Source organism: Coloeus monedula (genome assembly GCF_965178545.1).
Source record: "Coloeus monedula genome assembly, chromosome: 7".
Classification (NCBI taxonomy): Eukaryota; Metazoa; Chordata; class Aves; order Passeriformes; family Corvidae; genus Coloeus; species Coloeus monedula.
Genome location: NC_138787.1, coordinates 40,161,225 through 40,183,527, shown reverse-complemented (window position 1 = coordinate 40,183,527; position 22,303 = coordinate 40,161,225). Strand labels below are relative to the sequence as shown.

Sequence of the window (22,303 nt, the reverse complement as noted above, 5' to 3'; positions counted from 1 at the left end):
ACTGAGCAATGTCACATTTCAGCAATGAGCACTCACCTGTTTTGTACTAGATTTGGTCATGGGGGATTCTCTGTACAAAGCCTGGTGGTCATGAGTTGTCTTTACCTTGTCACTTGCATAGTTCCTACGGACAGGATTCATCTGCCAGGCTGAGCCCCAGGAGCAGGGGGTGTGTGTGGATGTGGCTGTCATTTCAACTGCACTTGCCTCGTGTTTGCAGTAATACTGGAAGCTCCTTCCTTGAGCTCTTGTCCATCTAAACTGGACTTTTACACTGTAGTTGCTTTTGATGATTCTGTGATGCAGAACATCAAGTGTAGCTCACAGAAAAGTACACTGTAAACTGTCTTTGGTTGCAGTCTCACCTTTTTATTTGACTGACGTGAATAGCTCTCTGTCAGAGTAGTTCCCTTTACATTTCTTCTGCTGCTCTTCCTTCCCACCTTCCTGTTGCATTGTGCTATCCTTGGAATTTGTAGGGATAAACTAGTTCGTCTCACTAGAACAGTGAGGAAATAACTCCACAAATGAGCAAATTTTGCCTCTCTACTATTTGCTGTGTTGCTGCTTGCTGTGGGACCATATATATGTCAAAGATGTGACAAAGAGATGGAATTTTGTGTGTATGGAATTGTGGCACGTTATGGCTGGGTTTGAGGGAGAGGGTTCATGGGGAGCCCTGTTGGACATGACTTTTCCCTGGTGTGACTCAGCTGTTGATTCGGTTCAGCTGAAACACCTCAGGTGGATCTATTGCTTTTATTTCTACGCAAGACCTGAGGTGACACCAATGAGTAAGGGGTTTGAGACATAAAAGATGGTTTTTTACTGTGTTGTGTAACTTATTGCATCTGAAACGTCCTGTTTTTCCCATGATGATGTGGGTACTTGATACACACTGCTCACCAAGAGTTGAGCCACTGCTGCTGGAACAACTGATCTGGTTTCACAGGTGTTACTACAGAGGTGTTTAAAGGGACCTAGACAGTCTTGAAATATAAGAAAAGAGTGATCTTTTCAGGCTTAATTTCTATAAAGCAAAGAACGCCTCAAAACCTGATCTTACATTTGGATCAAGGGACTCATGTTTTGAAAGGCACAAAGCAAAGAATAGATGAGCTATGTCACAGCCTTACAGATTCATCAAGCAAATAATATTTTGTTTTCTTGGCTGCTAAATGATATGAGGCACATGAAGTCTCCCTTAAAATGAAAGGTGAACTTGACGAATTTCTGTCTAATTACATTTTTAGTGACATGTACCTCTCCTCAGAAAATGATAGATATTTTAAAAAGTGTTTTCATGTTGCATCCACAATGTTGGTATTCTCAAAACATCTGTTTGTTTCTCAACAGGTGTAAAAAAAACACATAAAAAATAAAAATGGGTGAACTGGACCATGGAGCACTCTTTTCAGGTCATAGGATTAGTGGTGGAGGTATGTATGCTATCATGTTTAATTGTTTTATCGACTGTTTATGAAACACTCTGCAATTAATAGCCTCATATAGGAGCTGCTATAGCACTCTGGTTATGGTTTGAGTTGGAAGGGACCTTAAAGCCCATCCAGTTCTACCCCTGCCATGGGCAGGGGCACCTTCCACTGTCCCAGGCTGCTCCAACCTGGCCTTGGGCACTTCCAGAGATGGTGCAGCCACAACTGCTCTGGGCAACCTGTGCCAGGGCCTGCCCACCCTCACAGGGAAAATCCCTTCTTTAGTTCCTGTCTGTATCCACCTTCCCTTTAGGTTAAAACTGTTCCCCCTCCATGCTGTCGCTTACAGATCATGGTAAAGAGCCTTTCTGTTTCTCTACAAGCCCCCTTTATATGTTGAGAGGCTGCAGTCTCCCTGGAGTCTCCTCTAGCCAAACATCCCCACCTCTCTCAGCCTGTCTTCACAGGAGAAATGTTTCAGCCCTCTGACCATTTCCATGGTCTCCTCTGGGCCAGGTTTCTGTCCTCCTGTGCCAGGGACCTGGGAGCTGGGTGTTGTTCTCCGTAGGTCCAGGTGCAGAGGGGCAGAACCACCTCCCTTGGCACCTGCCCACGCTGCCTCTCATGCAGGCCAGGCCCAGACTGGCTTTCTGGGCTGCAGAGGCAACTTGCCAGTTCATGCCCAATTTTTTGCTCGCAGGATTCCCAAGTTGCTCTCCATAGGGCTACTCCCATCCATTCAGTGCCCAGTCTCTGGCTGTTCCAGGGGACTGCCCGGCAGGGGGACTTGGAAAAACCCTTCCCCATCGAGGCATTGTCTGGAGCTGCATTGTCAAGCTTTGTGTAGGCATGTAGCAAATGAAAATCCTGGGGGGAGGCTTGAAGGAGCATCATGGAACGGCTCTGCAGGATTTATTTTACCTTTTACCCCTCTGCAAAACCACATGTCAGACACAGCACTTCCAGCCACGGGGCTTAATAGGGTATACAGAAACATAATGGCCAATTTCACAACTAAAGAAAACTAAAGCAGAGGTTGTGAGGAAATGCCCATTCCTTATCCCTGGAAGCCTCCTAGCTTATGCAAAGTGACTGAGTATCTGTGCATGAGGGCTTCACAGTGCTAGGGCAAAAGTTCAGGTAGTTCCTTTGCAATTGTAAGTGTACCTCAGGTTTTAGAAAATATATCTTACAGAAATTTGTGAAAAGACATTTTAGAATTTGAAAGTTCGGCATTTTATATTTTTGTTATATGTGCATATATTTTTGTGTACATATATATATATATATAATTTATTTCCCTTGTAAAATACAAGGCACAGCAAATACATTGCCTTTTAAAGACAAGGTTTGCATCCTGCATGCACACTCCTGATTTTGGAGTTAATCTCAGACAGATAGACCCTATTGTTGCTTGTGTGACAGGGATGTTAGTGCCTGACATAACTCCTGGCAGATCAGTAAGGCTCTGGGAGCTGTAGTGCAGCAGCAATGGGCTTAAGAGGAGAAATGGAGTGAGGGGTTTTTCAGAGCAATTCACTCTGAAAGTTTTACCTCTTTGAACATGGAATGATGTTCCATGTTCTCTGCTGGACAGTGTTGTAAGCAGTCTCAGGAAGAAGGAAAAAAACTTCACATAGAGTCTTGCTGACTTAGGGATGAGAACTTTAAATTTGGATGGATGGGAATAACAGCCCACAAGGGGGGCTTAACAAAAAGCTGCCTAAAGATCTAAAATCTGGGGAAAAGGAAATTATTTGTACTAAGCTCACAGGAGGCATAAAATGGAAGAAATTAGTAGCTCAAGCTACTGAACACTTATTGTGTAAGGTATATAGAGAATAAAAAAAAGTTATAATACAGGATCAAACGAATAGCCCGGTTAGCATAATGCTGACTTGGTGGAGGAACTGGTGTGTGGAGCAGGTGAGGGTGAGGAAGGCAGGACTGAGGGGGAGGGAAGGAAGGAGGCACATCCTCACTGCATGGGGCTGGCCTGTGCCACTGCGGGGGTGAGGGGTCGGAGCCTCCTCTGCTCCGATGGGAGGCAGGGCAAGGTCTCCATGAGGATTGGGCTCCTCTGTACCTGGGATTACCTCCAGTGGGCTTCTCTCAGGTTCAGGTGGCAAATCCTGTTCAGACAGGATTTTAACTCTTGATTTTTTGGATTTGTTCTGATGTGACTGCTGGTCTCCGTGGCTGGAGACTCAGTGGGAAATGGAACTGCAACTCATTCCGTTTGCATGGGATTGGTAGTTTTTATACCTTTTAGAAAAAAACTACTCCTGTTGCTCAATCCATAGGTTACAATAAACGTTGAGGCAGTTTTCCAATCAGTGCAAGAAGAATGCATTTATTGAAACATAGGTATTTCTGTATTAGAAGTTATTACAATGCCAGTAAATGCAGTTTAAAAATAATTAATAACTAAATTCACAAGTAAATTACACTTTCCAAATTAACTTTTTGTAATCAGACAACTGGTTAGTGTTTATTATATAATTTCTACAGGTTTATATTTGTTTCAAATTCTCATTCACCAAGTAACAACAGCATTATGAAAACTTCTAGTGTTTAAAATATTGGTTCTGATTTCTATCTATCATGCTTTCATTTTATGACTTGCACTTAATTTATTTCTCAAGAATTTGAAATGACCTTATGTGTTTTATATGATAACTAGACAATTTGGTGATTCCTGCAAGAAATGCTCTTTGCAGCCGGAAGTACAAACCTGTTGACTACAAACATCTGTATGAACTTGCTGCAGAGGCAAAAACGGCCTCTGCAAAAACTCAGTTAAAGGTATGATTTTTGTTTTATTTGTAATGTGAATGCTTTTGAAATTCAGTGTCATATTTCTTGTCCCTGCCCCAAGGAATCTGAGAGCGAATAGGGATCACAAATCGCCGTAACAATGTTCAGCCAGAGGGGGTCAAATATGAAAGTTCATCATAGCTATACTGTGATTTGGATGTGTTCATGTCAATGTGTGGACTTTCTTTGAATCAGGGATGCAAAATACGTGTGGATTCTACTTCCTCGAAAGGCAGGAAAAATCTGCATTTTACTTCTTTGAGGAAATTCACCCAAACTTATTACATAATCCTGGAGGCAATGAAGAATTTGTGGGATTAATTGGGAAGGGGAGGCTGATCCAGGAAAAAATGCTAAACAAAAAGATAGGAAGTGAGGATTTCCAAAAGCCAAGGTAGATCTTAAAAAGAAGATTAAAAATGTTTAGTAGCCATAAAATGTACATGTAGAGCAGACAGCTGTTAATTGGTGCAGAACATCTCAAGGGGTAAAGACAACAGCAGCCTTATTTAATACTAGAGAAGGGTGACTAGTGAATGAGAGAAAAAAATACATACTTTATGGTATTGCTTCCTTTAGTGCATGTAGGGATCATATATCAAAAATTCTGGCAGATATTGCTTCATGGGTTGGCAATACCAAATTCTACTGAATTCATTCAAGCTTTATTTTTTCATCTTTCTTTCATTTTTTCACCTTCTCAAGTGTTTTCCAACTGAGTAGGTAGTAAAATATATCTGGTGAAAGCTCCAGAGAGACTAGCATGTATTCCACCTACTACTTTTTCTTGCTGATTCAAGCCATTCAGATTTTGAAGAGCTGAGTTACTCTTCCTTTGAGGCAGAACCAAAGAAACAAATGGTAAATCAGTTGTTGGCTGCTTAAGAAATAAAAAGACAGCACAATAGGAAAAATAGGTACTATTGCAGCAGTTATACATAAATGGCATTGCTGTTGCTATAAAATAATTTCAAGAGCATATTAAACTTTACATACAAATGTACTTCGACTTTTGTCTCAGTTTAAGAATTGGTTTGAAGATGTAACTCAGATTGCTTTAAATACAGTATTCTGTTTGCTTAAGTCTGATTTCAAGCACCTAATGGTAATCAAGAGGAAACTATAAGTAACTTTTTAAATGTGAAAATATGTAAGCAATAGAAGTGAGACATTATCTTTGACCGAAAAGTATTGTAATATGGTGATTGAAAGCATGAAACACGTGTGTTCAAGCTCTAGTACAGTCCCACATGTGGCTTCCTGTAAACACCTTGTGTCACGTTCCCAGGCACATAATCTCTCCATAGCCCCTATTGCAGCTTCTTACCCCAATAACAGCCCTAAGGCAGGTTTGGTGCCAAGCACAAAGGATCAGCCACATTCCAGTCAGGGTTCTTCCTTGTGTGACTGACCAGGAACCAGGTACTGAACTTCAGCCTGAGGTACTGAACTCAGATTCATCTGAGATGTGTTTCTCATATCTCAAGTGGGATTTTAGCTTTGTTGGTGGGTGGCTGAGGGACTGTGATGGGAGAATTTTCAGGCCCTTCCTTGTCTGTGAGTGCTGCAGAGAGCAACGCTTGCTACACCTTTTCCCACTTGTGTCCCTAGGCCAGCTGGGGCAGGAGTGAGAACGTGCTGGGGACATGTTTGTGGGGGTGTGTGTGTCTCTGTGTGTTTGTGTGCCTCTGTGTGTTGGCTCAGTGCTCTTGTGCATGTGAACACGAAGGGGTTGTGGTGTGCAGTTTTTCCCTGGGCAGGTAAGTTGCAGGTTGTTTCCACCTGAGCCAAATGGAATCCCAGCATTTTTGACTCAGAATGTAATTTCTTTGCTGAACTAGATGTGGAGTGAGATCTTTATTAATTTCTCCCTGTTATGAACTAAGACAAGACTTTCCCATGTATTTTTCTTGTCTTACTGCCATTTTGCTGTAGAACAATGTATCTGCAGGAGGGGGAATCTGGGGAGGGGGAAAAAAGGGTCTGTGCATGAGTTGTGGGAGCCTCTGGGATGTGGACAGGTGTTCCGGAGGAAATTGATGGCAAGGCAGCACAAAGAGAGACTGGAAAGGAGCTTTGTCCTCAGTATGCACCAAGAGGCCAGAGACACTCACGATGGCAGGAGGGTGAGAGGAAGCCACTTCTCGGGCAGTCTGGCAGCCCCAGGCTTCTGATCCTTTTTCCTTCATTGTTGGCTGGCCAGAGTCATCTGGCTGCCACTTCAGCAACCTTCCCCTGGCAGACTTTCCTTTGGTTTAAGCAGGAACTCCATCTGTTTCAAAAGCAGGTATTCCTATTTTATCTGAAGTGTGAAGCAATATTTTTGGAAAGCCCTCAGACAGTTTGAGAGCCTCTGTAATTGGGTAGATTTTGTAAAAACACTCTTTTTTAGTGATATGTTTTCGAAATTCTTTTTCTTGACATACTTTAATTCTTTCATCTTCCCACCTGTAAGAAAGTATATTTTTTGTTCTCCTGCTAGTCTTTCCCCACCTTTACCTCCAGGGAAATAGGGATGGGAAAGAAAAGAGAAAAATGGACTGCATTTTTTTTCACTTTCTCCTCTCATTAATTGTGATTTGAAAAGCAACAAACACATTTCATGGAAATTGGTTACATTTGAGCCCATTTTTCTTTAGAAAAACATAGTTTAAAAAAAAGCTATTAGGTTCATCAGTCTGTATTTAAAAGTTGCCATGTGAAGGCATTTGATAAAGCTGTTGGATATGTTCAAAACACAAGCTTTAATTTTCCCTGCAGATTAAAAAAACAGAGCAAGTTTCAAAAACTAGCAAAGAGCGAAGGCTGCTGAAACAGCATCGTCAGGTGTGGTGGCAAGAGCATAAAAGACTGAGTGAGAGCAGGTAAGGGCTGAAGAATCTGAATGAGTGATTACTAAAGAGACTTTAGTAGCCAGAGTTTCTGGGCTGGCACACTTGAGTCAAGGTACATGAAGAAAAAAGATTAAAATAAATCTGAAGGTATTTTTGTGTGGGGAATGAAGGTTTGTGATCTACATGGAGAGGGGTCTGTGACATGAAGAGCTCACCTAAGGGCAGGGAGAACAGTGGATGTTGCTCTCGGAACCTCTCAGTGCTGGGCTCGTAGCTGTTCACTTGATCTGTGGCATCCAAAGCCTGGGCCTTTGTAGGAGTATCAAAAGTCTTCAGATGCTTTTTAATTCCTTTGGTGTCTGTCTCTAGACGTGTATGTTGAGTTCACAGTTGCAACAGGGGACATTAATAGTACCCTTGTCTATTACCCTGTGTACTCAACAACAGCATTTGTGGCTTCTTTTATCATCTTTGTGTCCAAGTCCTTCACTTCATACCTACCCAGGCAAAGAAACCCCTTTTTTATTTAATTATTGGAGTATTTGAGGCTCATCATTCTTGCAAATTAAAGCTTCTCCAAAATGCATGTTCGTTTCCTTCAGGCAAAAAGCAGAAGGAGAAATGAAGACTTTTCTTGATGAAGAAAGCCATAAGAACAACTTTTTTTTTGATTTGAGGGACTTGGGTAAGAATTTTTTATTAATTTTTTTTTTTATAATCAACATTATCTTGATTGATTGATTGGGTTTTTAAGTTCCTGCCTGGACAGGTTTAGATTTACAGAGCACAGTGCTATGTAACATTTTGTGTGTGTTTGAGAAAGCTTTATGTTTCATACAGAGCAGAAATTGTCCAAGGAGCGAGACACTTATCAAACAAATGCTTTAGTTCCTGTCTGGCAGCTAAAGGAGGATTTGAAACTCAAGCTGGCTAAAATGCAGCATTACCTCTCAAAAGAATCTTGTCAGAAACCCAAGATCAATTCAGTTGAAGTGTTACAGCAGGTTGGTATTTTAACTAAATTTTTACAATTTATTATCACCATATTTTCAGCGTTTTGATTTATTTTTATGTTGAATTTTCAGACTGTAACTCACATGCAGAGTGTGCCATAAACCCCCCTTCTTACCATGGCATAAATCTGTTCACATCTGTAAAAGTGTAGCAGTGTAGGGCTGGAACTCCGACTCTGTCTCTAAGTAAGAGTTTTCATATTGTAACAAGAGGAAGAAGTAACAGTAACATGTTTCATGAAACAGATCAAATTTATGAAGAAGCAACAGAAGGCAATTTTGGAAGGTCTTATCCTTGAAAGTCTGGCTTTGGAAAGAGAACTTGAAGAGTATAAAGAAAATGTAAGCTTTTCCTTGTAAGTTCAAGTAGAAATTTCTTGAGGGGGTAAATATGATGCTGACTAGTGTCCTGAGCAGCATTTCTTCATTGCAGGCATTAGTGCACTCTTCTGAAGAGAAGAATGGACTTCTCCTTGAAGTTCCTCCCGAGCTGCTGTCTCTGGAATGCCCGTACCCTGACTTGAAGACCTTAGTGATTGATGAGTACCAGGAGCTTGCCAGTGGATACCGGGCGAAGCTTCAGGACATCGATCAGCAGTTAGAAGCTTTATCTAGGTATGACACATCTCTGCACGTGTTCTGTTGGGGATGAAATGTGTACCTGTAATGTGATTTGTAAGCTGTAGGTGCTGTAGTTGGCTTTGTCACTCGGTCTGTTCTATTCTGTGCAGAGCAGGGGAGGCACTGCCCAGCCATGGGGTTGGACAGTCGGTGTTTACACAGCTGAGAGTGAAGCCTGTCCTTGCAAGAGCTCTCAGCTGAAATAATAAGCAACATGTTTGGTGGATTAAGGAACCAACAATCTGGTGTGTATCAAATGTCCTTTTCATATGCTCTTGCAGGAATGGAAATGACTCCTTCTCCGTGGTAATTACACTAGCAAGATTATGACAGAAAGGTACAGTCTTTTTGAGACACACCTCCAACACTTTTATCTATAAAGCAGATAAAAAGGTCCAATCTTTTCACAAATTTTGGATCACTGCAGTAAGTGTCATCACAAAGAAATGTAGAAGATGTATATAGCTCTGATTCAGATAACTGAAAGGAGGAGAAATTTTTCTGTAAATGAAAATATTTATTGAAAGAACGGTATTTGTAATCTAGATCTAGAAATGTAACAAACCTATATATTAATAATATAAAGCTTAGCCTTTCTGCTGAAGCTGTCTAGAGTCCAGGAGATACTGAGCTGCAGACATTGGAGGGCCTTTGACTTCTTTTTGCCATCCCCTGATATTCCCCTGGCTTTGAATGGCTTTGGGTTGTCAAAAGACTGAGAAAGGGGAGGCCAGTGGAATGGTTTGAAGCCTGGGCAGGAGAAACTGGGGAGAAGAGGAAGGTCCCCGAATTTCTTTGGTGAAACAATAGCATGTTGCTTCCAAATCTGTTTTCTATATACACATAAAGTGCAGGACTTGTTCTGTCCCTGCTGCTGAATTAGTTTGGTGTGCTGAAACAGGTTAAAGATGCTGGGTGCCATAGAAAGGGATATTATGATCTACTCATCTTTTGTACAAATTGTACAAATATTCTGTATGTTATTCTTGTGTTACCTGAAACCTGTATATTATTACTGGAGCATCCTAGCTGTTATAACACGATACTTATTGAAAATTGTTTGGATTTATCCCATATTTATAGCATTTATTAAGCCACAAGTGGCAAATTTAAGCAGTTCTTTTGCTGTTCTCTGATATTTTGTTACAGTTTCTCTTACAGAAGAACTTTTAACAACCTCAATGAGAAAACCTGTGACAAATGTTAAATCACTAAATATGTACAAGGTCTTTCTAGTGGTTTTAATCAAAATTTTGTCAAAGTTTATGATCAACACAGTCTTGGTGAAAATTCCTAACTTAAAATCCCTGACTCACACAGCATATGTGCTCCTGAATAATAGACAAATGTCGGTATAGACAACGTAATCTCTGAAAATGGTTGAAAAATCTGCTGTAGTATTTTCACTGATCATAGGCCAGGTGTGAGTTTAGGTCTGGAGCTAATTTTGCACTGATAATTAAATAATATTGGGACTTAAAGATAAAATGCCATATTTGCAAGGGAAAGAATTTCAGTTGTAGCCTGAACACGTGTGCGAGGCACTTTGAAGGAAGGAGGTTGTGATCTCTAGGTGGGAAAAACACAGTGGATGTAGCTGGAGAACAGGCTAGTGGTAGGGTAGGAATCTGCTGAGGGCTGTAAGAGGTGTAGGGCCATGTACCCAGTTTGGGCCAGAGAGTGCCGGTACTGAGAACTGGAAATGGACCATCAGGAATTATCTCAGGCATTTTATTTAAAACTAGACCTTGGGGATTTTTGTTTGCCTTCTAGTCTCCAATTCTTTAATGTATTGCTCATTTATGTTCCTATGAGTTTATCCACAACAGCATTAAAAACGAATTTTCAATTTTAAAAAAAAGAAAGACTTTGTTCTTGTAGCATTGCTTCCTTCCAATATATGGGTTTGTAAAAGACTCAGCTCACTTCTTACATTTATATTGGCTAATTTGCATGGAGTTATTCTATGAGTTTGCAAAGATGCAGCCTTGTGATTGAAGTATTCTATAATTCATCATGCTAACTGTGATCCCACTGACACAGACAATGTTGTCAGAAATGGAGTGACAGCTCCTTGACCTTGGTGTGTATCCCCTGTGCTCTACTGATTAAGACAGCCTTAATGAAGCCTTTGCAGTTACTGTCATTGCTCTGTACCTGGAGAGACCAAACATCCTTCTGCAATACATTTTTTTTCTCATTTTTGTGATTTGAGAAGTTGCTCAGTAGTACATGGTTCTATGATAACGCAATAACTTGGTTGCTTCAGCTGGATCACTTGGCCACTTCACTTCTTCTCTCATCATATGTTGAATGTACAGTAAAGAACCCTTCAGTTAGTACTACTCTGGCATTGCCTATCCCATTTTTTAACAGTTTGGACTGTCTGGAACAGAGAATTTGGAAAATGTACATAGAATGTTCAAAAAAGAAAATTTAGAATAAGGTAATATTCTGGTCTGGTCTATTCTATGTGATTTTCAATCCCACTAGAATGCACATTGCAGTAGTCATTGCTTTTAAAAATTGAAGAAGAGCTTGGGTTTTTTTTTCAAGCCTTATACATTATAATTATAATTAGATAATAATATTTTATAATCTAATTTCTTCTGCTGTTGCTAAAACACAAATTTTTGTGTTTGGGAAATACCCAGGTCCTGAGCTATCCCACAAATTGTGGACTTGGACTGATGTGTGTTATAATGGTTCTCTAAGCACTATTATATTTTTCCCCCAATTTCCAAGGATGTCTGAATTATTTAAATCACTGAAGGATGAATGGAATATAGCAGATTCAGCACTGCATCCTCTGCAGCATCTTTTCAAAGGAATGGGAGAGTAGGACAGAGTCGAGTAAATTTAGCTCCTCTTCCCAGGCCTGTTACCGGGGTGTTTCTGGTGCAACAATGGGCAGTGACATAATTAATAGCAGGGGGCTGATGTCTCACTCGGAGGCATTGTGGCAGAGTGTGTGTCTGCAGATCCGCCGCGACAGCGGTGCCGGTGCCCGCTGCTATTGCAAGGGATCTGTGGGGATTACAGCGGGGACAGGGAGCTTCCCCTCGGAGCTGTTTGTATTCTTTAGAGTGTGTAAAGCCAGGGATTAATGCTGGGTAAATCTGTTTCAAAGGAAGCAGCTGCCTCAGGGCTGTTGCATATAAGACAATTGCTGTGTTTCAGCTCTGAAACAAAATAAAGATTGTGCTGTGCTCTGGTACAATGCTGCATACAAGGAAAGCAAGCACCACATTTAAAATCTGGGTCATGCATTCAGCCTGGCAAATGTTTGTCAATATCTTGACACTGTAGAAACCTGATAATACCTTAAATATTCATGTCAAATGTGTTGGCAATTTTCAGACTTGTTTTAAATGAGATGTTCCTTTCTGGAATTTTACAGAAGTGTGAGGTGACATCTCAGATTCACTCAGCAGGATATGTTGAAATTCTCCATGTGTCTGGTGACTATGAATATGCTGGGCTGGGTCATGCTGGCTTGTTTTTTTGTTTTTTTTCACTATTTGTCTACGAGCAGCTGACAAAATCTCAGCACAGCTGACAAATTTTGGCACAGCTGACAAACCAAGGCATTGGCAGTCAGTTTGTCCCCACTTACAATAAACTACTTGTAGCTCTCGTTCCAGCTGATGGCTTCCCGAAGGATCTTCCACAAAAATTTCTCCTTCTTGTGGTGAGCAGTGCACAGATTCATGGTTAGCTGCCTGTTAGAGGAATATAAATTGGAGGGAACTTGACAGAGGTGTGAGATGGAGGAGGCAGAAACTGGTGCAGCTGCTGGTGCATCTGCCCCATGTGCTGGAGGCAGAGGAGGTGGCCAGACTGGCCATGGGGCTGCAGTGTCTCTGCTGTTCCCTGCTCTCAAGTTCATGGTGTAATGCTCCCTAAGATATATCTTACTCTGCCTTGCTCATCTTTGTAGGCAGAAGACCTTTATTTGTTCACCAACCTGCATGGGCAGAAATATCCAAGGTAAAATGTTACAAAACCATATCTCAGCTCTTAGAACTGTCTCACTACTGTCACTAAAGTGACATATTCAGATGTCACCATACTGAGGTGTGTCGGGACTCACAGAGGAGGATTATTGATTTCTTTCAGAAATTACAAGAGATAGTGATCCAACCCAAAACCAAGAAAACCCTAACCCCTGGTACTCTCTCCAAGGGAGGGCCACAAGGGTTTTTTGGGCGATTCTTCTCATAAACAAATGAATTAAGTGGTGGGGCTGGAAAGACAAGAATTCTAGGTGTTACCTAAAGAAAAAAAAAATATTTTGGTACTCACTTAGGTCAGATCAGTAGGAGCAGTGGCAGTGAAAGAGATTAAAATCAGAGAAAAGAATAATAAATTTGTTCATTCTTCAGGAAACCTGTGCTTTAGAATATCAAATCATGACACAGAGATTCTAAAATTAAAAACCAAACTGATTTCATAGAAAAGCTGCCTCTAGAGAAAAGGGAGAAGTTTAAAACATTAATCCCTGAGCACCAGTTGCTGGACATTATTATTAGGGGCAGTAAATGCTGCAGAAATAGCACATCTTTCCAATACCACCTCAGTGATCAAGCTCAGGGACTGTCTCTGGGAGCTGTGCCTGCTGTTCCAGGCCTGCAGTGTGAGGGTTATGGGATGTTACAGCACCATTCCCTCTTTGAAGGATTCCTTTGCCGCCTTTTCCTTCTGGGGCACTGCTTTTGCTCTAGTGAATGAAACCCACCCAGCTCAGATATTTATATTCCTTGTTTGTCTGGGAAATTCAACAATCACCTATAAAGAAACACTTTCACCGCTGTTCTGCTGTGGCTCACATAATTTCACTCGCTAGGTTGTCTCCAGCCTTTGCTTGGTAGTTGTCAGTTGCTGCAAATGAAATTTTTGCAGGAGCAGGATTGGTGCTCTCCCTTGTTTTGAGGCTGCTTCCATTTCTTTTCATGAGGACTGGGCTTAGTAGCAAATTCCTGGCTCCTAGAAATAGTTTGTCGGATATTTCATACAGTTCATAGGAAGAGAAAGTTTCACTTATTTTCCTATCTCATGGAAGCTTGCATCAGGAAGGTTGCTTCCTTCCACAACTTCATGCATTTTAGCTCCTGCTGAGTCTTCAAGTCAGGTTCATCACTGTTGCATTGCTAGTCCTGCCCCCCCTGTGTGTGCACTCGTGGTCGGGAGCGCTGCTGTTGGAGCCGGTGCTGCTGCGCTGTGATGCAGCCCCATAGAGCCAGGGCTCGAAGGGAGGTCCCTGGGCTGCCCGCTAAGCTGTGGGGTGGCACCGCAGGCAGTGCCAGCTGTGGTGGGGCTGCTGGGGGCTCTCTTCACCAGAAACTGGATTGCTGTTTAGTCCTGGGGTTTGTTGACTCTGTTTTGTGAGTTGTTCAGTGCTGTCAGCAAATGCAGACTGTGAACCTTCTCTTGGTGCAAAGCAGAGGGTAAAGTGTCAGTGTGTGCTCTCTGTCCAGTGCCAGGATCTGCTGCCTGTGGGCACTTCTGTCTCTTTTGAAGTCCACTTTCTATGTGTCACTTTCATTTTACTCCGTTTATAATCAGATCAAAAGCACTATGTGAGAGCCCAGGTTAGAGTTAGGGATTCTTATTTTCTCATAAAACCCGTTTTTGTGCCTGGAATCTCTGTGCACAATACACACATTGTTACTGCAGAGCTCTCTATTTTGATGTTTTTGTAGCACTAATGGCCATGATAGTGTTATTGGAGTGATTGCACGTGATCTCTCCTCACCTGCCCATCCTCATTGTGATGCTCTTTGCATAAAAGACAAGGGTAACTTTTAACATGTGTTCAAAGAGGGGGGAAAAAAATCAAACCAGAAAAAGTACACATAGAGTGCCAGAAGCAAGGTGCTTGTACCAGAGAATAGTAATTTGAGTGTTTCCTTGTATTTGGTTAGCATTCAGTTGCCACCATTCTGATCCAGGAATAATGATTCTTTGCTGAAAATGGTATAGTAAGCTAAGATTTTTTTTTTTTTTTTATGAAATCAGAGGAAAAATAATTGAAGCATAAAGGAGAGATCTTCTGTTTCCAGAAAGATGGGTGGGGGTTAATTCCTTCTAAGGCCATATGGGTAAACACACAACCCCACTAGTCTGCCTGAAGAAAGTAAAATGAATGCCTTAGGTTGGTGAAGATAAGAGGGCCTCTGTCCAAATTTGGGGCAGCTTCCTGGCAAAACAGGCAGCAGGGAAAGGGCCAGGAGGGAGGAAAGTGAAATGCATGCCATGGAGAGATTGGGTCTCTTGCCTGACAGGATGTTGCTTAGAAATGGTTTGTTAAAATGCAATATTGTCTTTGCATTCTTAGATGTGTTTGTAGGCAAAGTTTTCCCTCTATAAAGCTGAGGGGTGTTGGGGGTGTTTCCCATGTCCCCCTCAGTGTCTCGAGTGCTGTCAGGGGGGAAAATGCACCACGGGTTCACTGCACAATGTTCTACAGAAAAGTTGTGTTAAAATGGGTTACAGCAAATAATTTCTTAATACTAATGTTTACTGTTTTCTCTTCAGAGATAATGCTACCTCATGAGTCTAGTTTAATATTAATTACATGTGAGCTTCTCACAAAAATTCCCATTTTGAAGTACCTGTTCCTTCTGCCTGCATAAGGATAAGGCCATTCCAACACCTCACTGGATGCAGTGCTGTGGAATATCGAGGCAGTGCTGCTGGCCTGGGGAGCCCAGGAACTGCAGCAGCTGGAGGCAACAGGAATTTGGGGGGTGGGGGTGGATAGAGTCTCATGATTGCCTTCTTTTAATTATCCCTGGCCTCTTAGTCACTTCTGAAACCAGGTCACTGGGCTAGAGAGACCTTTTGGTCTGACTCAGTGTTGCTGCTTGGATGTTAATGCTGACAATGACAGCCTGACATTAATCCCTTCAGGGCCAAGAGTTCAGACTGAGGGTAAAATCTGCATCACCACCCGTGGTACTGTTTTAGATGGATGTTACTTCTTGCTGCTCTCTTTGTCTGAGACAGATGCATGCAGGCTGATTACTACAGCTCCGATTCTAAAATTGGTGAATCTTATACCTTGCTGATGAGTTTATGGCTGTTAGGAGTTTGGTAAACTAGATCCTCATTTAACTGCGTGCAAGGATTGTCACTTCATTCATTCCCTTTTGATCATTTATTTAGTGCTCAGTGGTAGAGTCTGATCATCTTGTTCCTTTTTCCTTGTTTCCGTTTTTGTATTTTCCCTGTGGGGTCACTGATAATCCATTAATGTGGCATGTTTGAGAAACACAGTGACATTCCCCAATAAAAAGCCAGATTAGATACAGGACAATTCACTCAAATGATGACACAATAAGTGTCATATCAGCAAAGCTATGTGTGTTTGCTTTATTTCATTATATCTGATTTTGTCACCTCTGACCCAACATCCAGTTTACAGCATCAGGACTGTGAGTCCACTCAAGGCTGGGCTGTCCAGAACCAAACTCCTCCTTTTCAGTGTTCAAGTTATACTGGGACAGATTGTTTTGCATTCCTGTAGGAACAGTGACTGGAAGGAAGAAGATCAGTGGGTTTTCCAGACTGTTATCAATCAGTACCCAAGTGATCTTCAGAGGAGGAGGACTTTGTACCTGGATATGCTGCAGAGATATCTTCCCCACAAATCCAGGCAGGAGCTGGTCAGTGTTGATTTACATATTCATTCAATTATACAAGTTCTTAAACTATGTAGTGAACAGTTGTATTAAAGAATGTTTATTGAAGTTTTTTCATTTTAAAATGTCTTAATTATAAATGTTATTCTGCACAGTAAAGAAGAAACATCCCTGGTTCAAAATGCAGGAATTTAAAAACCTACAGTCTCTTCAAAACAAGTCCTGGGCAGATTTTATAGTTCCACATAGTCTTACAGCCAAACTCACAAAAATAATTTGTTAGCATTGCTTCTGCTGTACAGTTTTATAGCTATGTTATGCCACTCTGCTTCTCTTGGTGTTTTTATTTTTCATGAGGATATACAGCCTTGTTGCACTGTCTAGGAATAGTTATTTTAATTGTTCCATGGCACATATGTAGCAGGAAGAGTGGAAAGTTATCTCCCGCTCTAAGGGAGAGGCTATTTTTATATACATAATGTCTTTCAAATTGATTGCTGATTCCTCTTGCACTCCACAGTGAATAAGCACATAGCAGCTAATTGAGAAACCCATTTCAAGGCTAGAACACTTCAGGATGTCATAAGGAAAGTAGGAGGCTTTTTTTATCTCTGTATTTTTAGACCATCTACTTCCCTGTGTTTGAGGAGTGTCTAGTGCAAAGGAGTGACAGTGAAGTGATACTGATAATTAGCCAGTTTCACTAAAGATAAAGTTCTTGTGGATTTCAGAAATTTTGCCTTGGACTGAATAGGGCTGAATAGACACAAGCTTTGGACAATGGAGATATGTTTTAAGCACAGCCACTATTAATGGGTCTCCCTGCTTCTTTGAAAGTTCATTTAAAATTTAAAACCACTAAATTTAAAACTCCTAATTCTACATCGAACTGATGTCTCTTGGGATGTGTATTAGCATGACAACTATGGAAATGTTAAAACACTGCTAAAAATCTGTTCTTAAAACGTGTGTGTCACATTGGAACACCAGCCCAAGAGCCTTCCTGGCTTCCTTCCCTCTGTGCACAGTGGTCAGTGGACAGTCACTCAGCTCCTGATCCCAGAGCAGCTCCTCTGAGAGGTGTGTGTTTGGAAGAGCAAACTCTCCTGCCCCTGCCTTGCTTAGGAGTGTCTTGGCTCAGGAGCCTGTGAGTCTGGGTCAGCAGCCTGGGCAGTGGGAGCTGCTGAGGCAGAGTGCCTGTGGTTTGGACACAGGGAAGCTCGAGGTGCACCTTCAGCCAGCCACAAGGTGATAGGAATATCTGTGAGTCAGGCAGCAGGTGAGTCAGCATCCCCCGCTCCCCTGCCAGAAGCCTGGAATTAGCGTCTGGAATGGTCCCCTTGACAGCTGTGAGCAGCCAGCCATCTCTAGAATCTTGTTCATCCCTATATATTTTGGGGATATAAGACAGGTTCAAGACTCTACTGCCTCATTTTCTGCAGCCTTACCTGATACTGCTTCCATCAAAGTCTTGAACCTTGAATATCCTCATGAACCTCACTGAATTAGGCCAAAGCAAGCGGATTTCGGATTAAACCCTCCCCGTTTTTGCTAGGTGCTGACACTGATGGTGGCACTGTGCTGCTTGGCAAACTAAGATTCTACTTCCAGATTTCCTGCTAGGAAGAAGCGAAGCTGATTCCCCCCTGTACTGCTTCTGTGCAATTGCTGTTATTGGTGCCCTGTTTCTCTGAAGATCAGAATTTGCTAGGAAAAGCCTCATCTTGCTGGAAGTGCTTGATATCTCTGGAGACATATTGGAAGGACCTACTTATATGCTGTGTCCTTCAGGATAGAGAGGGACCATTGCACTTCATTTATTCCCTTTGCAAAAGCATAGCTGAACAAAGAGCAGTGGGCCAGGAGGATGCTGTGGTGCTGGCAGAGAGGGCCATGCTGGAGGGGAGTCACTGCCCAGGACTCTGGGAGACGGCGGCAGCCCTGGCACCTGGCAGAGTGCACTGGCCCTGTGCTGTGGATTCCATGGGAATATTGGTGATACAGTAACTCAATCAATTATATGCAAGGTTTGCAAAAATGTCTAGAATTTTAATTTTATTAATTAATAGTTTTTAAGCCTTTCTGAAATGCTTTCCTCTTTCAGGTTGTTCATGAGAAGGCTTGGGATCATTGCCATTCCATTAGGAATCAGCGCAGAGTCTTGCTGTTAAACTGGGCTCAGGCTAGGAAAGCCTTTGTCCTTAGGGCAGTGGCGACTGCTGCTGAAGCTGCTGCTGCTCATGAGGCAGAAGTGGTGCTGGCTGATTCCAGGCAAAAGCAGCTGGAGATCTGTGCTGATCTGAAAGCAAAGGTACGTTTGGTTATAAATCCATCACCAAATCTGTATCTAACAGATACATTCAAAATGAAGTTCTTTAGATTAACACTAACCTGTTTTCAGATAAATAATGGATATCTGTCTGCCCTTCCGTTTATTTTTAAGAATGCTTTCTAGGACCTGAAACAATGGATCCCATAACTTGTTTGCCCTTGTTATAGAAGGTTCACAATATTCTGATTTACTGTGAAAAGAGGTAAAAAAAGATAAAAATACCTGTGTGGTTTTGGTAAGTGAATAGAATAAAGTGGGAGGAGGCTTGGACACAAGAGGAAGATGTTGTGATGTTCATGCCTAAGGTGTTTGTAGGAGGAATCCCATTTCTGGGCATGAGAGGCATGTTAAGATTTGTTTAAACTGCTCTCTGTGATTTTTGAGTTGCACAGAGATGAACATCTGAGAGCATGCATGATGTGTTATTCTCACTTTACTGATATTCTCTCTGCTGAGCCCTCACTTCTCAGTGAAATACTAAACACTTGATTTAGGTTTTCTACAAGAAGGAAAGCACAGTAAAACCTGTTCTGTGAGGCAGGATTTTGATGTTGATCTAGTTTTTAGTTAGCAATAACACAAAAGCCCTTCTGTCTTGTGTTCTGGAACTGTCTGGCATAGGAAGGTTTGAATCTAAACAGTTTAGGGTTAGAAACTGTCTGGGCATGACTAAGTGGGGAGTACCCTGTTCTGACTCCTGTGTCAGCCTTCCCTTGAGCCAGGGGCAGGAAGGAGTGGTTCTCTGGAGTTGAGGGGATGTTTGGTGATTTTTTACCTAGGCCTTCCTTTCTGGAATGCCTGTGTATATCTTACCTGCATAACCAGAGGTAGAAGGGCCAGTTATTCCAGAACTGTGAATTTGAGTCACATTTTTTTCCTTTGTTTCTTTTATTTTTCTTCTGCACAAGAAGTAACAAGCTGATTTTGGAGTACTTTGTTGTTTCCACATAGTTTAAGATTCTCACAGATGCACTGAACAGTGTCTGAAAGTTTTTTGGATTCTGACCTCCTGTTTCCAGGAACTGTTTGAAACTTAAACCTATTAGAACTACACTTTTCAAGGGTGACCTTCAAAGGGATCTCTGTTAAAATGTTGAATGTTTGAACAAAACCAACTCACCTGTTCCCCAGAAAAGAGGAATGAAAAAGGAACATTTCTTTCATTAAAGAAGGCTATCATTGTGACCTTGTTTTGATCAGCTCCACAACTGAAAGGGCTGGAAGACGGAAACTGAGATTGGGCACAGAGCTCACTCATTTTCAGAGAAATGATTCTCAGCGTATCCATGGCTTCTGTTTTGGTTTGATGGGGATATGCATTTGAAAACTCATAGTTTGCCCAGTTATAGTTCATTTTACAGATTTTTCTTTCCACACTTCTGAACTTTACAGCTACAGAGTGTTGGACATGGAAAGCAGCTGCTGGCAAATAAAAGGGAGCTCAGTCCCTTTTATTATATCCATTTATATTATATTATATTATATTATATTATATTATATTATATGTATCAGTGAGCTAATTTACACAGGGAAAACCCATCCCAACAGGGATCCGTAAGATGGGTGAAAAGTGAATCTATCTCTTGAGGGAAAGAGTGTGGAACTGGAAATCAGGGATTAGGGCTGTTCTTCCACCTTTTCTTTTTGGCTATTGATTGACTTAACATTCTGCATTTCAGTAAGTTTCACATCAGGAGATCTTACTTGTATCCCTTTGCCAGAGGGGCAGTGTAGTTGCTATGATGATTTACCTGTGGGTAAAACCTAGATATGCTTGTGAGGAGGTTGTATCTGACAGAGAGGGACAGAGATCTCCTTCATTACAGCAGCAGGTTTCAGAGAGCTGCAGCATTTGTGTGCGCGTTGATCCCGTCTGTGAACACAAGTGATGGCACGCACACGGAAAGAAATGTAATATCTGACAGGTTGTGCACTGGTTTAGTTACTGCAGTAACCACACCATATCACCCAACTTTTATATAGTTCTCTTCCTCTGTCAACGACAAACCAAAGGTGCAGCAAACTCACTAAAGAGTACATGATTTAAAGCTGTTTTAAATGCACTAGAAGCACCTACGCCATTGACGACACTCTAGGCCTTGTGACTGATAGGAGGGATAATTAAAAAGTAAAGCAGCAGAGAAGTTAAATTAATATTTATATCAGCTTTTACTTGGGGAAAGGGCTTTCAAATTTTTATTCCATGTTCCATCTCATGGAAGATCAATGTGTGTCCTTAACAGAAATCAGAGTCCCTAAGGAGGAATTTTGGAACAAATCAAGAAGCTCAGGTAAAATAAATCATGAGAACCATATGGTAGTCATCTGAAGGAAATAAAGTGTGAAATGGATAAGGCTGGAGATGATACACTGTACATTCTTAAAGAGGAAATGTGCCTGGTAAATATCTTTAACACCCCTGTTTGCTATGGGAAAGTAAACAAAACAAACCCTGAGGGGTTACACTTTGATGAGTGATCAAGAGTCACTCAGATCTGGTGTGCTTTGTGCTGTGGGAATCTGATCCCTCCAGAGTTCTGGAGCAGACACTGTGTAAAACAAATTCTGTGTAAAATTCCTTTTTCTAAGCAACACAGAGAAGCAAATTTTTCCACATCTCAAGGTAGGTAAGGCATGAAGTGAGGAGTGATCTTTTCAGAGGATTAGGAGGTGCTGCCTCACAGCTGGGTTTGAAGTACTTGCTGTATTACATCACAAATTCAGTTGACATGTGCATGCATTCCAAACATTATTTTTCTATTGAATCTATCTTAAACTATTTGTAATCTGGTACTTTCCATCTTCTCATAAAACAATTTTTTAAAAAGACCCAAGGGAAGACCTACAACAGCAGACATTAGGACAGTTGGATCTCCTGTGTGTGCTGCCAAGGGGGGGGCTTTTTCTTCCTCAGCACAAAGCTGTGTGCCTGCTTGCCTTTAAATCTCATCTCTCCCTCGTTTTGTGCTCTAGGATTAATTCCCACTCCAATGCTAAAATCTCTTGCAACACATTGTGAATTTTGGGAGAGCAGCTCTTGCATTTCTTATCCTGGCAGAAACTAAGATAAATTAATTTCAAAAAGAAAAGCATTAGGTAGAATTAACAGGGGCATTGCAAATTGTATAAAGCATCGTACAGACTGCTTACCTGCTCCTTTCCAGTATTGTAAGAAAGGATGTGACAGTAAACTCAGGGGAAAAAAAACATTTCCCTATTGAGCATGTAGTCAAGTCATTGATTTAAATGCTGTGACTATCAGAGGAGATTAACGTTGAAGTATTACAACTGAATGTTAAAAAAATCCGCAGAGGTATCGCATCTAGTGCTTTGACTATAATCGGATCATTTCGAAGGAAACTTTTTAAGAGAATAAATATTTGAGTAGTGAGCTGCTTTAAAAAATGGTTTTCTTTTTCAGAAGTGTTGTCTATTCACCACTGAGTTGACCCATTCATTTGTTGGACATAAAAAATACAAGGAAGTTATAACAACCTAAATTTTAGATATAGCTACTCATGTTTGTGGTGAACTGAAGAGCTGTAGGATGTGATAGTATTTCTCCAAAATGGATGTGAGCAAGTGTCTAAGACTCTAACATTCATCA

At 41.4% G+C, this 22,303-nt stretch overlaps 1 protein-coding gene across 1 annotated transcript in view; it reads left to right on the top strand.

Annotated features, from left to right (window-relative positions):
• Positions 1 to 1,384: 1,384 nt before the first annotated feature.
• CCDC148 (coiled-coil domain containing 148) overlaps positions 1,385 to 22,303 on the top strand; it is a gene marked incomplete at both ends in the record, with an annotated part of 40,444 nt that continues 19,525 nt past the window's right edge. Inside the window, 9 exons of the mRNA XM_082285611.1 lie at positions 1,385 to 1,439; positions 4,120 to 4,241; positions 7,014 to 7,117; positions 7,690 to 7,772; positions 7,928 to 8,091; positions 8,347 to 8,442; positions 8,534 to 8,715; positions 16,250 to 16,388; positions 18,469 to 18,675. Of these exons, the coding sequence (XP_082141737.1) occupies positions 1,385 to 1,439; positions 4,120 to 4,241; positions 7,014 to 7,117; positions 7,690 to 7,772; positions 7,928 to 8,091; positions 8,347 to 8,442; positions 8,534 to 8,715; positions 16,250 to 16,388; positions 18,469 to 18,675 (1,152 nt within the window). The remainder of the gene's footprint in view (positions 1,440 to 4,119; positions 4,242 to 7,013; positions 7,118 to 7,689; positions 7,773 to 7,927; positions 8,092 to 8,346; positions 8,443 to 8,533; positions 8,716 to 16,249; positions 16,389 to 18,468; positions 18,676 to 22,303) is intronic.